This window comes from Lytechinus variegatus, chromosome 5 (assembly GCF_018143015.1).
Source record: "Lytechinus variegatus isolate NC3 chromosome 5, Lvar_3.0, whole genome shotgun sequence".
Lineage (NCBI taxonomy): Eukaryota > Metazoa > Echinodermata > Echinoidea > Temnopleuroida > Toxopneustidae > Lytechinus > Lytechinus variegatus.
In genome coordinates, this window is record NC_054744.1 from 9957764 (window position 1) to 9972598 (window position 14835).

Consider the following 14835-nt stretch of genomic DNA (forward strand, 5'->3'; position numbering starts at 1 on the left):
TCAACATCGAAATCTTAACCTAAGGTTAAGTTTTTGAAATGTCATCATAACTTAGAAAATATGTGGACCTAGTTCATGAAACTTGAACATAAGGTTAATCAATTATCACTGAACATCCTGCGTGAGTTTTATGTCACATGATCAAGGTCAAAGGTCATTTATGGTCAATGGACTTTGGCCGAATTGGGGTATCTGTTGAATTCCCATCATAACTCATGAAACATGGACATAATAGTAATCAAGCATCACTGAACATTTTGTGCAAGTTTCAGGTCTCATGATTAAGGTCAAAGGTCATTTAGGGTCATAGGCGGCGGAAGCGGGGGTGACGGGGGGACGTGTCCCCCCTAAATTTGAGGTGGGGGGACGGTCCCCCCCCTAAATTTTTTGTATAACATTTTTTTTTTTTTTTTTTTGCTTGTCAATTTTTTTTCCAACGTCCCCCCTAAAGTCACGTGGACCCCCTTGAAACGTGTGTTGTCCCCCCCTAAAATGTAGGTTGATGACCTTTTTTTTTTTTTTTCTTGTCTAAAATTTTTTGAGGTGCTTGTCCAATTTTTTACCTGTGTCCATCACAAAATTTCAAGTGGACACCCCCTTAATTTTTTGGCTTTCGCCGCCAATGGTCTTCAAACTTCTTTCTTCGTGTTAATCGGTTGTCTTTTTGAGTGAGTCGATTGAAACTTTCTTCTGCTTATTCTAGTTCTTCTCCTTGATCTTCTTAATGATGTTGTCTTGATGCCGTCTTTTAGCGCTCTAGGAGAAATCTGAAGAAGTTTTTCCACAGCTGCCATATTTATACTTTCTTCAAGACACACTTCTCTGCGATCCGCAATGCAGTGACGTTTTTCTGGACAAAGTAAGACATACGAAGGCCCATTCAAGCTATTGTATTCTTTTCAAAGTTGATCTACGTAAAGATTCTGTCTGAAACCAGAGGCGTACCGTGTGTTACCGCATGGGGAGGGGGGCACCAGCAAAAATTTTGAGTCACTTAGTGGGCGCGCGAAGCGCGTTCAATTGCCAGATATTCTGACGTAACAGAGACATTTCAAGGACTGTGCCATTAACGGATATGTATTTCACTGATCAGATAATGCGAGCGCGCAAACATGAGCTGAAAGTTTTGATATTCAGACCTAAAAATGGACATTATAAGCAATGTTTCGTAATCATGATACATACCTGTCACAAAAAACAAGCTATGCGAGCGCGAAGCGCGAGCTGCATTTTTTGTGTATATTGACCCCAAACAGGACACTTTGAGGACTATTATTTAGGAATTCGTGAAGAACAAACATATCTCACCATAGCCATCTAATGCAATTAAGCGCTTGCTGATTTTTTTTGAACTACACCTGAATACATTAATAAGTTTTTGTAGTCATTATTATCATTAACATGTTACGTACCAAATATTGCGAGCGCAAAGCGCGAGCTGAAAATTGTTTAAATTCAGACCAGAAAAGGGGAAATTCTAAGCACAGGCTTGAAAAAAAGGGGGCAATCACTTTAAGTATACAGTCATAAAAAGAAGCATATGTCACTACATAATACAATAATAACTCGAGGTGCGAGGAAATATATTTGGTGTATACTGACTTGAAAACGGGATGTTATATTTCATAAATCAGACAATGCGAGCACCAGGAATGATGAACACATATGTCCCAAGCAAAATATGCTTCATAAAGTTAGAAATATTGATTCTTTGATTGATTGATTCTTTATTTTCATGCAAAACTTAATCATACAACATAAAATATATTGACAATATGTCACGGTAAAATAAGAATTAACCATCATTGCATGGGGGGAGACAGTCAAAAGCACAAAGGCTTGAACAAGGACGCCCCTCAAGAAAGTCTACGGCCCTGTTAAAATCAATTTAAGTCCACATTTGAAAAACTACAATAAAAGCAGGGCCAATAGGAAAACACATCAAGCATGTCAAGAATACTCTAATGATAATAATACACCAGCCGCGTATCGATTAATATTACTATGTTAAAAGGTATTGTTTAACTTCCTGAGCAGCCGATTAAAAAATTCTCCAACCAAGATGGACCATGTGTACAAGTGCCTGTATTAAAACTAATAAACCCTGAAAACAACCATTATTGAGAATGAAAAGCTAAAACTACAAGGCAAATCCCGATTTTGTAATTAGGCGTCTCATAAGTGTATGGGATGAAATCAAGATGGTGTTTCCGGTCACTTTATATTTCAATTTTTGAAGCACTATAAATAATCATTTTCGAACGCAATTTTTTCTGGGCTTCATTTTTGGAACATATCGCAGACACAGGTGACTGACAAGTGTGACCTTCTAGCTCAGATTTTTTAAAAGTCAAACCAATTATAACCAATCACTTTAACATAAGTACGTCGTATAAAAAAATACAGTAAGCAGTATGATGAAATAATGATGGAACAATATTTCAACTCAAATAAGTGCTAAATATGAATGTGATACATATAATTTAATAAAGAATTATATATTATATACTATAATCTTTTTCTCCTTTTCACCATTTTTTGTGTGTTTTGTTTTAGGCCAGCCAATGGGGGAAGGCACATTCCCCCTAAAGTTACGCCACTGTCAGACACATTTTTGATAACTTATTTTCTAACATTTTTTTTATGGGTCTAAATGTATACAACCTCTATTCCTCCAATTTTGAACATGTATATGTTTCCAGTGTTTGTCTAAGTATATCTGCTCAAATGTATTATATTTAGCCTGGAGTATTCAATACAAAGCGCTGAAAATAACCGTTAAAGGCCTCCTGACCTGAAAAGGTGACATTTATTCGTTTTGAATTCTGGGCTGGGATACATATCTTGCTGCTAGTCAAACGATGCGAGCGCGAAGGGCGAGCTGAACATCACATTCCGAAACCATGATCATGATGATTAGGACGCGTAATTTTTTAACTCTCTTTAACAAAACAATGAAACTCGAATAGCGATTAGAATAATTTGTGCACATTGACTTTAAAGCGGGATATTCTAAGCCCCTAATTATTTAATTTACTATTCTTATCATTTCATTTTATTCATTTCCTCATCTCCTTCCCTTTTTCCTCCCCTTATTGCCTTTTATTTTTTTTCGTGGGCTGTTGGCAAGCGGCGGGGTCCCGAGGAATCCAGGGATCCCCCACCCCTGATAACGAGCCTGCTCCAATTTCCTCCCTATTTCTGTTTTTTGGGGGGTTCCCATACTTTCCTCCCCTTTTCCTCCCTTTGTTTGTCCCTTTTCTCTCCCCCTTCTTCGCTTCCTTTCTCTTTCTTTGTCTCAACTCTCCTCCAATTTCTCACATCTTTATCTTTCAGTCTCTCCTCCTCTCACCTTCCCGGCTTCCTTTCAGATTCCCCTTTCTTCCTCTCCGCATCTCCTCTTTTTCTCATCGTTGTCTTTCCTTTTCCCCTTTCTCTCCTTTCTACCCCTCTCTCATATCTTAATACATTTATTTATCTTTCTTTCTTTTTTTTCTTTCTTTCTTTCTTTCTTTCTTCCTCCCTCCCTTCCTTCCTTCCTTCCTTCCTTCCTTTCTTTCTTCTTTCTTTCTTTCTTTCTTTCTTTCTTTCTTTCTTTCTTTCTTTCTTTCTTCTTCTTTCTTTCTTCCTTCCTTCTTTCTTTCTTTCTTTCTTTCTTTCTTTCTTTCTTCTTCCTTCCTTCCTTTCTTTCTTTCTTTCTTTCGTTCTTTCTTTCATCTTCCCCTTGTTTATCACATTGCTAGTATAGTACAATCATAATTTCCATTATACATCCAATCACTGATAAAGGGCAATGAAAAAAAACATGTATACGAATATATATTGATGTTTTTATAAAGTTTAATTCATATCTTTTAGAAACCAGCCGTACCTGACGGAAAATCACATTATCATAATAATTACATCATAATTATCATAAATTCAGATACAATATAAACCTTTGCATTCAAACTGAAATTGAATCGATCAAACTGAATTTTATACGTTTTCACTAAAATCATTGATTTCAAGACTAGTGATTGTTTTCAACCAGCCGTCTCAGACGGATATTTTCTTGAACATTGAAATATGCAAAACATTCAAAATTAATAAAATGGCACAAAATTCTTCTAAATTTGAGTTAAAATATTAAATAACATGTAAGATTTTCTACTTACATTTCATAAGTTTTCATCAAAATCATTCAAAAACTTTTCAAGGTGATTATTTTCAACCAGCCGTTCCAGACGGAATTTTACATCAATATCATATCAAACATTCGCAAAAAGTTAAAAGTTAAAAGCTACTCGTACAAAACATGTAAAATATCGAAAACAAAATAATTGTCATTATTTGGCATTGTGTTAAGAGCAAGATTCTGAATAAAAAACACGAGTTTTAAAAATTCAAACAAATTCATTACAACTACAAGCATTTATATTATTCCCTACTATGTTTTAGAAGCATACCATCCATTGTCATGTACATACTCACATAATTACCAAAATATATTCTATTCCACAAAAAATATTATGGCAGTGTTGATAAATATGGCAAAATTCTAGTTTCTCGATTTTTATAACGCTTGTCAAATACAAGAGAAAAAAATGCAACAAATAAATATTATCAGCACAAACGAAGACCTGTCTCTTCAAGTCATATAAAAACACAGAAAAATGCGATATCAGGACACATTTTCGTTCCACTGTCGAAGTAAAAATGCAGACTGAACTGTCGAGATGGTTATGTAGTATGGACATAAATACTTTTCATAAAATATTTTACAGCGATATTTCAAGCAATTGAGGCGAGATTTTACAAATCTATTGCACGATAGTCTGCTCTGAAGCCGCGACTAGTAACAGACCCATCTGTCTTCAGGGTTAGTTCCATCCTGTTACCGATTGACACCAAAGAAGCGGCTGGATACTCAGAACCACACATCCTGGAGAAGAAGAAAATACGAATAAGCAAACACATTAGCATTTTATGGATTGAAGGTATATGAATATTATCAAATATCACTACTATTTTCGAATATGATAAAGTTTAACCGCAGTATTATAATAAGACGAAACATTTTAAATGTGCTGTACACCAACAATTAAAAGAGATTGACCACAAATGTTATCCATCGTCTCCATTTTGATGCCTACAATCACGAGATTCGATTATTATATTAGTTAAGTTTAATAATGAAGAATAGTAAGCAGCACATGATATGTCCTATTAAGCCCTTAATGTCGATCTTCAGAAATCTTCTTAAAACTTTCCTGTTTGCTTTTTAACTCTCTATTCGTCTTGGGCACCCTCGTGGTTTAGCAGTTTGATGGGATTTTGATCGCATTATAATTATTATCAAATTCATTTTAGATTTAAAACTACGTTTCTGAATGTTAGGCGAGTTTCACTTTTGTGGATTATTTGATAAAAATGCAGTGAGCATACTTACTTCATAGGAACTTTGACACCATCTCCGAGATCGATCTCCAGTTCGTCCCATCGGCAGGTACTCTGATTCTCCAGCGAGAAGTCTGCGAATGTCAGCTCAACCCGACGATCAGCCTCCACTTCGATCACGTAGACACACCGTAGATTATTATCGTAATCATTAGGATAGTTTGGTGATGCAAATGAACCTTGGCTGTCATCAAAGCTTCCTCCACATGTTCCGACGACAGGAGGATTGGTAGTTGTTTCAGGGGTGGTAGTTGGTGCCTCAGTCGTAGGAACACCCTGGATGACGTAGGTAGCTTTGAAACCACGCCCAGTGATGCTGTAATCAGATGTGAAAGAAACCAACATCTGGTTGCTGCTAGAGATCTGGACAGGGGGTAAGGTGCTACCACAGAACTTCTCTCCGATGGCGTTGATATTGTCTTTGCGGACCTCGACGGAGTCGTAGCGACAGAGGTTCTCGTTTTCGATGTCCATGTCAACAAATGTCAGTTCAATCGTACTTCCTGCAACTCCCTGTTAAAAATATAAGTTAAAATAAAAAAAATATTATTAACAATTGTATCGTTAGCATTTTTGAATAATATATTTCCCCCCATATTTATATTTGTTCTTTTCAACGATCGATAAAATCCTTTATGGTGATTTATAAGGTTTGTCAAAGTTACTTAGCGTGTCACATTGTCTTTATTGATTTCAATCTAAATTAAAATCATAATGAGGATATAAAGTCTCACCTCAATAAGATACATGCATTCTTGGTAGTTGTCATAGTTACTGGGGTAGTTTGGTGACGTAATCTCTCCCTGTGTGTCAGTCAATCTTTGGTAACATGGTGGTGTAGTGGTAGGTTCACTTCCATCCTGACACAAGTCACCGCTGTAACCTGGAGGACATACACAGATGCAGTTAGCATCATGGTATCCTCCGTTCTGACATTGCTCAGAGCCCGAACATTGATTGTCGCACCCGTAGATGAGGTTGGCTAGGATGATGTCGGCGTTACTAAGACCAGCTCGGTTACCAAGGAGATGCATCTGAAGAGGATCGATGGTGGTGATGGTTGGTTGACCATTGCTTGAGAATCCCTACAGAAAAAAAAGAAAATAAAATGAAAATGTTATTAATGCGATCAAGCATAATCACAAAATTTCAATACGTTTGATACAATCGTTGGTCTTAATTAAGCGCTAATATTCAAATAAGGAACGGTGAGAATGTCTCTTCATGGTTAAACAATTGGTACAAATCCAATAACAATCGTTTTGTCCTTTTTTATTGCTTTTAACCTAATATATCTGTATTCTTGTACATAGAATTTCTGAAAAGAAACCGTACATAATTCACTTAAAATGTTTACAATATTTTGTTTAGTGGAAGGGCGAAATTGATCTAATGCTAAATAATGAATTATTGCTTTCTTACATGTGATCCATAATGCATGACGGAGCCGACGTCGTACTCGACGTTGCGTGTCGTCACATAATTCCAGTCATACTTTTCGAAGTTGCCTTCAAAGCCGGATTGGATGTTTTCAAAGTGGACATTGATGTAATCGTCTCTGTCTGGACGAGATTGTTCGTGATGGAACCCGATGGCGTGTCCGATTTCGTGAGCGACAATACCGAGCTGTAATTGGAAAGAACAAGTGAAGCTTTCAATTAGAGATGTCACAAATTATCATGATTAACTAACTTGAAACAGTAAAAACTTCATACTTTTCAGATTCAAACGTGTCGATAGTGATCCAAATATACTGATCAAATAATATTGATTGAAATTTATCAAAAGAGCTTTTGGTTTGACTCCAGGGCCTGTTATAGAAATATTTCACCAGAACAAAGTCGAGTGACTTCTCTCCACCCATTACTAATTTGTAGTTTCTCCTAACATCTCCATTCACACTCGTTTTTTCCCGTTTGAATTTTCGCAACACTACACAGACGATTTCTGGAACGTTTAAAATATATTGTCAAAAGCCCCTCGTAACAAGCAGCTAGCCTTTTGTCGAAAATAGGTGAATCAAATCAGGAGTGTCATCTTGGACTATGGACCAACGACAAATTTGCAACTTTTCGTCAGCTTTGAATCTTACAACTATCGACTGTCCCAGCTCATCATTTTTTTACAATGACATCTAATCTGTTCGTAGCAATTTGACGGGCATTTTCAATAGATTTTAAACGTTCTAGAAAGTGTCTGGGTAGTAGTCGCGAAAAATCGCGAGTAGGCCATATTGACCGTTAACATTATCATCAAATGGTAAGATATGTTAGAAAATCAACTAAAATGTGAAGGAAAAGATGAAGGAATAAAAGGTAAACTCACGTATTCGCATCCTGATCCGATGGATATCTCTTGTTCGCCATTAGCATGAAAAGAACCCCTTCCTACCCAGGACCAGCAACCACTACCCTTGATGAAAGAAAGATATGTGTTATGGCCTAGCTGACTGGCGTGTGAGGAAGTTCGTGGTTCGAATCTCAAGCATGTATGCTGTTCCCAGTGGTCCATGGCTGCACGAATCACCTGGCTATCACCACCTAGTGAATAAAAGGAAAATATTGAAAATTTTAATGGAAAACTTCAAAATGATATACCATATAAATTTGAGTAAGTTATTTGAAGAGTGATTTCAAGTTAATTAAACAATAATCACAATTTCTTCATCAATCTGATTATTTGATGACAGTTTTCTTTTGGAATCTGAAAAGACTTCATATTCTACTTTATTCAAGCTCTTTTAAAGCGCTTTGATCATATTTTTGGTAAAGCGCTATATAAGCACCTGCTATGTATGTATGTTTGATTTTTGGTCAGTATCAATCTATTTCAAGCTGGTCGAAGTTTTTCATTTTCTCAGAAAATTTTCTCAGAAAATTGAAAATGGTTTTCACTGTAACTTTTGTATATCAATCATCTATTCCTTCACATTTTAGTTGATTTTCTAACATATCTTACCATTTGATGATAATGTTAACGGTCAATATGGCCTACTCGCGATTTTTCGCGACTACTACCCAGACACTTTCTAGAACGTTTAAAATCTATTGAAAATGCCCGTCAAATAGATTAGATGTCATTGTAAAAAAAATGATGAGCCGGGACCGTCGATAGTCTTAATATTTAGAGTTGACGAAATATGGCAAAATTTGTCGTTTGTTCGGTGTCTAGGACGACACTGCTGTTTTGATTTTCGACAAAGGCTTCTTTGTTACGAAGTTATTTTGACAATAGATTTTCAACGTTCCAAAAAGCGTCTGTGTAGTTATTGCAAACACTCCTTCATAGCAAACGGGGAAAACGAGTGCGAATGGAGATGTTAGGAAATAGAGTAGTAATGGGTGGAGACAAGTCATTCAATTTTGTTCAGGTAAAATCTTTCTAAAATGGGGCCCTCGAGTCAAACCGAAAAACTGATAAGTAGATGTGGATCACTATCGACACGTGTGAATCTGAAAAATATGAAGTTTTCATTGTTTCAAGTCTGTTAATCATGCCATCTTGTGACATTATCTCTAATTGAAAGCTTCACTTGTTCTTTCTAAACTTCTTTCCAATAACAGCTTGGTATTGTCGCTCACGAGATCGGACACGCCATCGGGTTCCATCACGAACAATCTCGACCAGACAGAGACGATTACATCAATGTCCACTTTGAAAACATCCTATCCGGCTTTGAAGGCAACTTCGAAAAGTATGACTGGAATTCTGTGACGACACGCAACGTCGAGTACGACATCGGCTCCGTCATGCACTATGGATCACATGTAAGGAGACGTCATATCATTATTTAACATTAGACCAGTTTCGACCCTCATACTTAACAAAATAACATTTAAAGTGGAATGTGTACAATTTCATTTAAAATAATTTAAGTACAAGAATACAGATAAATGAAAATAAACTTAATTAAAAAAAACATTTATCATTTGTCTTGTACCAATTTTTTCAACCATGAGGAGACATTCTCACAGGCCGGCCGGTGAGAATGTCTCCTCATGGTTGAAAAAATAAGGGCCGCGGCCCTTATTGGAATATTAGCGCTTACATAACATATATAAATCCTGGATTGTTTCAAAGAGGTATATTAATTTTGTGATTAATCTTGGTCGCATTAATAACATTTTCATTTTATTTTCTTTTTTTCTGTAGGGATTCTCAAGCAATGGTCAACCAACCATCACCACCATCGATCCTCTTCAGATGCATCTCCTTGGTAACCGAGCTGGTCTTAGTAACGCCGACATCATCCTAGCCAACCTCATCTACGGGTGCGACAATCAATGTTCGGGCTCTGAGCAATGTCAGAACGGAGGATACCATGATACTAACTGCATCTGTGTATGTCCTCCAGGTTACAGCGGTGACTTGTGTCAGGATGGAAGTGAACCTACCACTACACCACCATGTTACCAAAGATTGACTGACACACAGGGAGAGATTACGTCACCAAACTACCCCAGTAACTATGACAACAACCAGGAATGCATGTACCTTATTGAGGTGAGACTTTATATCCTCCTTATCATTTTAATTTAGATTGAAATCAATAAAGACAATGTGACATGCTACTTTTATAATGATTTATACTGTACAAGATTCAGCATTTTCCAAATAATGACAATTCTAATAAATCACCATAAAGGATTTTATCGATCGTTGAAAAGAAGAAATATATTCAATTCAATTCTTTTATTTCATTTCCATTCAAAACATAATAAAAAGTAATATAAAGCAATACAAATCAAGTACAATTTTATAGGGCATTCTTACTTCGTAAAACAGAAAAACAATATAATATTGAGCATAAATGGAAATGAGGGGGATCCACTAAAAAGCAAAGCTTGTAAAGTTGTGGATCTCCCTTGGAAATGAAGAAATTATAGTTGACTTATTCTTATATGCGTACATGCATGTTTTACAGGAAAGAAAATAAGAGAAGATATTTAGATATATATTAGATATATATCTACTTAGATAATAGATATATATATCTAAGTAGAAAAAAAATCTTCAAACATGCTTAAGATGCAATTGTTAATCACATTCTCTTTCTTTTACTTATATTTTTAACAGGGAGTTGCAGGAAGTACGATTGAACTGACATTCGTCGATATGGACATCGAAAACGAGAACCTCTGTCGCTACGACTCCGTCGAGGTCCGCAAAGACGATATCAACGCCATCGGAGAGAAGTTCTGTGGTAGCACCTTACCTCCTGTCCAGATCTCTAGCAGCAACCAGATGTTGGTTTCTTTCACATCTGATTACAGCATCACTGGGCGTGGTTTCAAAGCTACCTACGTCATCCAGGGTGTTCCTACGACTGAGGCACCAACTACCACCCCTGAAACAACTACCAATCCTCCTGTCGTCGGAACATGTGGAGGAAGCTTTAATGACAACCGAGGTTCATTGGCATCACCAAATTATCCTACTGATTACGATAATAACCTACGGTGTGTCTACGTGATCGAAGTGGAGGCCGGTCGTAGGGTTGAGCTGACATTTGCAGACTTCTCGCTGGAGAATCAGAGTACCTGCCGATGGGACGAACTGGAGATCGATCTCGGAGATGGTGTCAAAGTTCCTATGAAGTAAGTTTGCCCACTGCATTGTCAAATAATCCCCAAATATGAAACTTACCAACCACTTAGAAACGTAGTTTCAAAGCATAAATGAATTTAATAATTGTAATGCGACCAAAATCCCGCCAAACCACGGGTCCCACAAGACGAAAAGAGTTTTAAAAAGCAAATAGGAAAGTTTAAAGAAGATCTCTGAAGATCGACACACTTGAGGCAGGTATAGGAGCGCCTTGAGCACCTAACAAGGTGGATATGTGCGCAATATAAATAACCTATATTACTATTATTATTTTTATTTTTTTTAAGTGGGATAGTAATTAAAGTTGTGACTTTACTCGCAATCGTTTTCGAAAGAGTGAATGTATTTTGGGTAATTTGTCTCAAAAAACGAAATTCATTTAACTAAAAGGTAGAAAGAATTCAAATTAAAATCAAAATTGAGAGATAAATCAGAATTTATTACATTAAGGGCTTAGCATGACATATGATGTGCTGCTTATTTTTTTTTTTTTCATTATTAAACTTAGTTGATATAATAATCAAATCCTATGATTGTAGACATGAAAATGAGATGATAGATATTTTCATATCACTGTTTCACTTTCATGACCTCTTTTAATTGTTGGTGTACAACACATTTAAAATAATGTTAATACTGCGGTAGAACTTTATCATAATAAAAAATTGTAGTGATATTTAAAAATATGTATATACCTTCAATCCATAAAATGCTAATGTGTTTGCTTTTTCTTATTTTCTTCTTCTCCAGGATGTGTGGTTCTGAGTATCCAGCCGCTTCTTTGGTGTCAATCGGTAACAGGATGGAACTAACCCTGAAGACAGATGGGTCTGTTACTAGTCGCGGCTTCAGAGCAGACTATCGTGCAATAGATTTGTAAAATCTCGTCTCAATTGCTTGAAATATCGCGGTAAAATATTTTATGAAAAACATTTATGTCCATACTACATAACCATCTCGACAGTTCAGTCTGCATTTTTATTTCGACAATGAAACGAAAATGTGTCGTGGGGCCCGTAACACAAAGCTTAGCATTCATCGTACGATTAATCACATTGACTACAATGTACAATCAATCGTAAAAATCAAGCAATTAATTAATCGATCGCTAAGCTTTGTGTTACGGGGCCCTGCTATCGCCTATTTTCTGTGTTTTTTGATAGTTTCAAGAGACAGAGTCTTCGTTTGTGCTGATAATTTATTCATTTTTTGTTGCATTTTTTTAAATCTTGTATTGCCAAGCTTTTTTAATTGAGAAACTTGAATTTTGCCATCCTCATCAACATTGCCATATTATTATTGTAAAATAAAATATATTTTGGTAATCATAATTATCTACATGACAATGAACGATATTGACCAAAAATACAGTAGGTAAGAATATCAATGTATTATTTATTTGATTGTTAAAACTCATTATTATCTCATTTTTTAAATACGGAATCTTGCTCATAATACAGTAAATGCCAATTAATGAAAGTTTATTTTGGTTTACAAATTGAACATGTTTTATAATGCATTTTTTAAAACTAGAATTTAGAAAATCCGTCCTTTGAATAATTGCAAATGTTTTATATATATTGATGTTAATATAAAAGAAATCCGTCTGGGACGGCTCGTTGAAATAAATGTATATGGTTTGAAGTGATTTCAGGGAAAATGTATTGAACTCAATTAGAAATATTGCATGTTTAGATGGGTTTTTTAAAACTCTATTTAGAAGATTTTTGTCGATTGATTAGTTTCCAATGTTTCGTATATTTTAATTTTCGTGTAAAATTCCGTCTGGGACGGCTGGTTAAAAACATACACAATTTTGAAATGACTTTTGCACACCATTTTTTTTATTGTATAAAGATTTGCATTATATGTGTGAAAATTATGACAATGTTTTATGAAAAGATTATATGATTATGTATATCCGTCAGGTACGGCTGGTTTCTACAAGAGATTAATTAAACATTTTATATACAATATATTCCATGTTATGTCTGTCTTCATTACATCAAGTGAAAAGATGAAAGATCAGAAGAAAGATTATTTGAGAGGTATTAAGAGAGGGGGTTGAAGTCATAGATGGGGGAGTGATTGAGAGGAGAAGGAAGGAAAGAAAGAAAGAAGAAGAAAGAAAGAAAGAAAGAAAGAAAGAAAGAAAGGAAGGTAGGAAGAAAGAAAGAAAGAAAGAAAGGAAAGGAGAGGGGAGGGGAGACGGAGGGAGAGATTGGAAAAAAATGGAAAGAGATTGAAATGAGAGTACAAACGAAATAGGTGAGCGGAAATTGTGATACATTGAGAAATAATAAAGGAAAAGAAGAGAAGGGGAGGAGAGAGGGGGAGATTGGAAAGAAATGGAAAGAGATAGAAATGAGAGTTTACAAACGAGATTGTGATACATTGAGAAATATAAAAGGAAAGAAAGATGGGAAGAGTGATGGGGAGATGGACGAAAGAGAGAGAGTGAGGAATGAAAGATGGGAGGGATAAGAGAGAGGGAGAGAGAAAGGGGGAATGGGGACAATATTGGGAGCTAGCCTGTGGTAGTCGAAAGGGAGAGGTGTGAGAGGGAGCTCTGGAAAAAGGGTGAGTTGAGTGACACAACGTTGCACTCTTAAAGGTCAAGTACACCCCAAAGAAAAAGTATTTGAAACAAAGAGACAAATCAAACAAGCCTGAAAATCAAATCAAAATCGGGTGTGAAATAAGAAAGTGATGACATTCTAAAATTTTGCTTATTTTTAACAAAACAGTTATAGGCCTTTGCACAACTCAGTCGACGGCGTCGAGGATGTCCCCCACTCGCTTTTTGTTTGTTATTGTTTGCATTCTACAATATTTCAATTTTCACAGATTTCAAAATAAGGACTCTCTTGTTTATAAACCTAAAGATGTTAACAACATGGTGATTACACATGTCAATGGAGGAATAAAACTTGGTTTCGTATGGCAATGAGGAAAAAACTTTTCATATTCCATATATTATAAATGAAAAAGAAATAGTAAGTTCATGATGTCATCATTCTCCTCATTTGCAAACCGACCATGACGTGACAATAACTATTCTGTGATATTAAAATTTGATAACTTTCTTATTTCATATTCGATTTTGATGAAACTTTCAGTGTTAGTATGCTAGTTTGATTTTTTTTCTTCTCTGGACTTGACCTTTTACATCTCCCGGTGTAGTGTACACGGTTAGGGGCCGGATGCGCGGGAGGGGGGTTGGGTTGAGGATTTAAAGTGTTTCCAATCAAACGCTTAAGCAAAAATGAGGGGGCACGACATGGCGTGCACGGAAAAATTTCTGAAAAGTTACGAGAAAGCAAAAGCGAGCAAAAAAAAAACAACAACTTTGATCTAAGTTAAAAAAAGATCTAATTTATGATAGATGCTGACGAAAAAACATCACCTATATTTTCACGATCTGCCGCTCAAAGTTGTTTTTGTTTCCTTGAAGGGGTGGTCCTAACATAATCTCATAAGTCAAAAGGCCCAGTCTCACTGCACTTACAGATGCATATAAAATCTTGCCATCCGTTGGAAAACGCATGCATTCATTGTGTTTTCGTTACATACATGTTAAATACGCCCTATCCATCGCACATCGATCCGTCCACTGTGATTTCATTAGCGCACATAGTTTGAGCCTCACAAAACTTAAAGAACGGATGAACTCTCAGCCGGTAAAAATCCTCAACATAAGACGGGAATTACGAGCAACAAACGCTATACGGGGGAGGGGCGGGGGCACATCCCCCCTGAGAAAAAATATTCTGCCTTGCTTTAGTGTTA

The 14835-nt window shown here is 36.1% G+C and overlaps 2 protein-coding genes across 2 annotated transcripts; one reads left to right on the forward strand and one right to left on the reverse strand.

Moving 5' to 3' along the window:
• Positions 1-3827: 3827 nt before the first annotated feature.
• Positions 3828-8021, reverse strand: LOC121415235 (blastula protease 10-like). The gene is made up of 5 exons (XM_041608417.1): positions 7765-8021; positions 6862-7065; positions 6174-6524; positions 5432-5952; positions 3828-4924 (listed from the first exon to the last, which is right to left on the reverse strand). The coding sequence occupies exons 1-5, from the start codon at positions 7948-7950 to the stop codon at positions 4795-4797; spliced, it is 1392 nt and encodes a 463-aa protein (XP_041464351.1). The 5' UTR covers positions 7951-8021; the 3' UTR covers positions 3828-4794.
• A 978-nt stretch (positions 8022-8999) lies between these two features.
• Positions 9000-12128, forward strand: LOC121415236 (protein SpAN-like; the record flags this gene model as incomplete). Its single annotated transcript, XM_041608418.1, has 4 exons — positions 9000-9206; positions 9592-9942; positions 10516-11036; positions 11797-12128. Coding segments are annotated over 4 exons (1209 nt in total), but the record flags the coding sequence as incomplete, so codon positions are not given.
• Between the last annotated feature and the right edge of the window lie 2707 nt (positions 12129-14835).

Coding starts and splice junctions, on each gene's coding strand:
- LOC121415235 (XM_041608417.1), bottom strand. CDS start 7,950: ATGGACCACTGGGAACAGCATACATGCTTGAGATTCGAACCACGAACT. Junction 6,525..6,861: donor TCATGCATTATGGATCACAT/GTAAGAAAGCAA, acceptor TTTTTTCTGTAG/GGATTCTCAAGCAATGGTCA. Junction 5,953..6,173: donor AATGCATGTATCTTATTGAG/GTGAGACTTTAT, acceptor TATTTTTAACAG/GGAGTTGCAGGAAGTACGAT.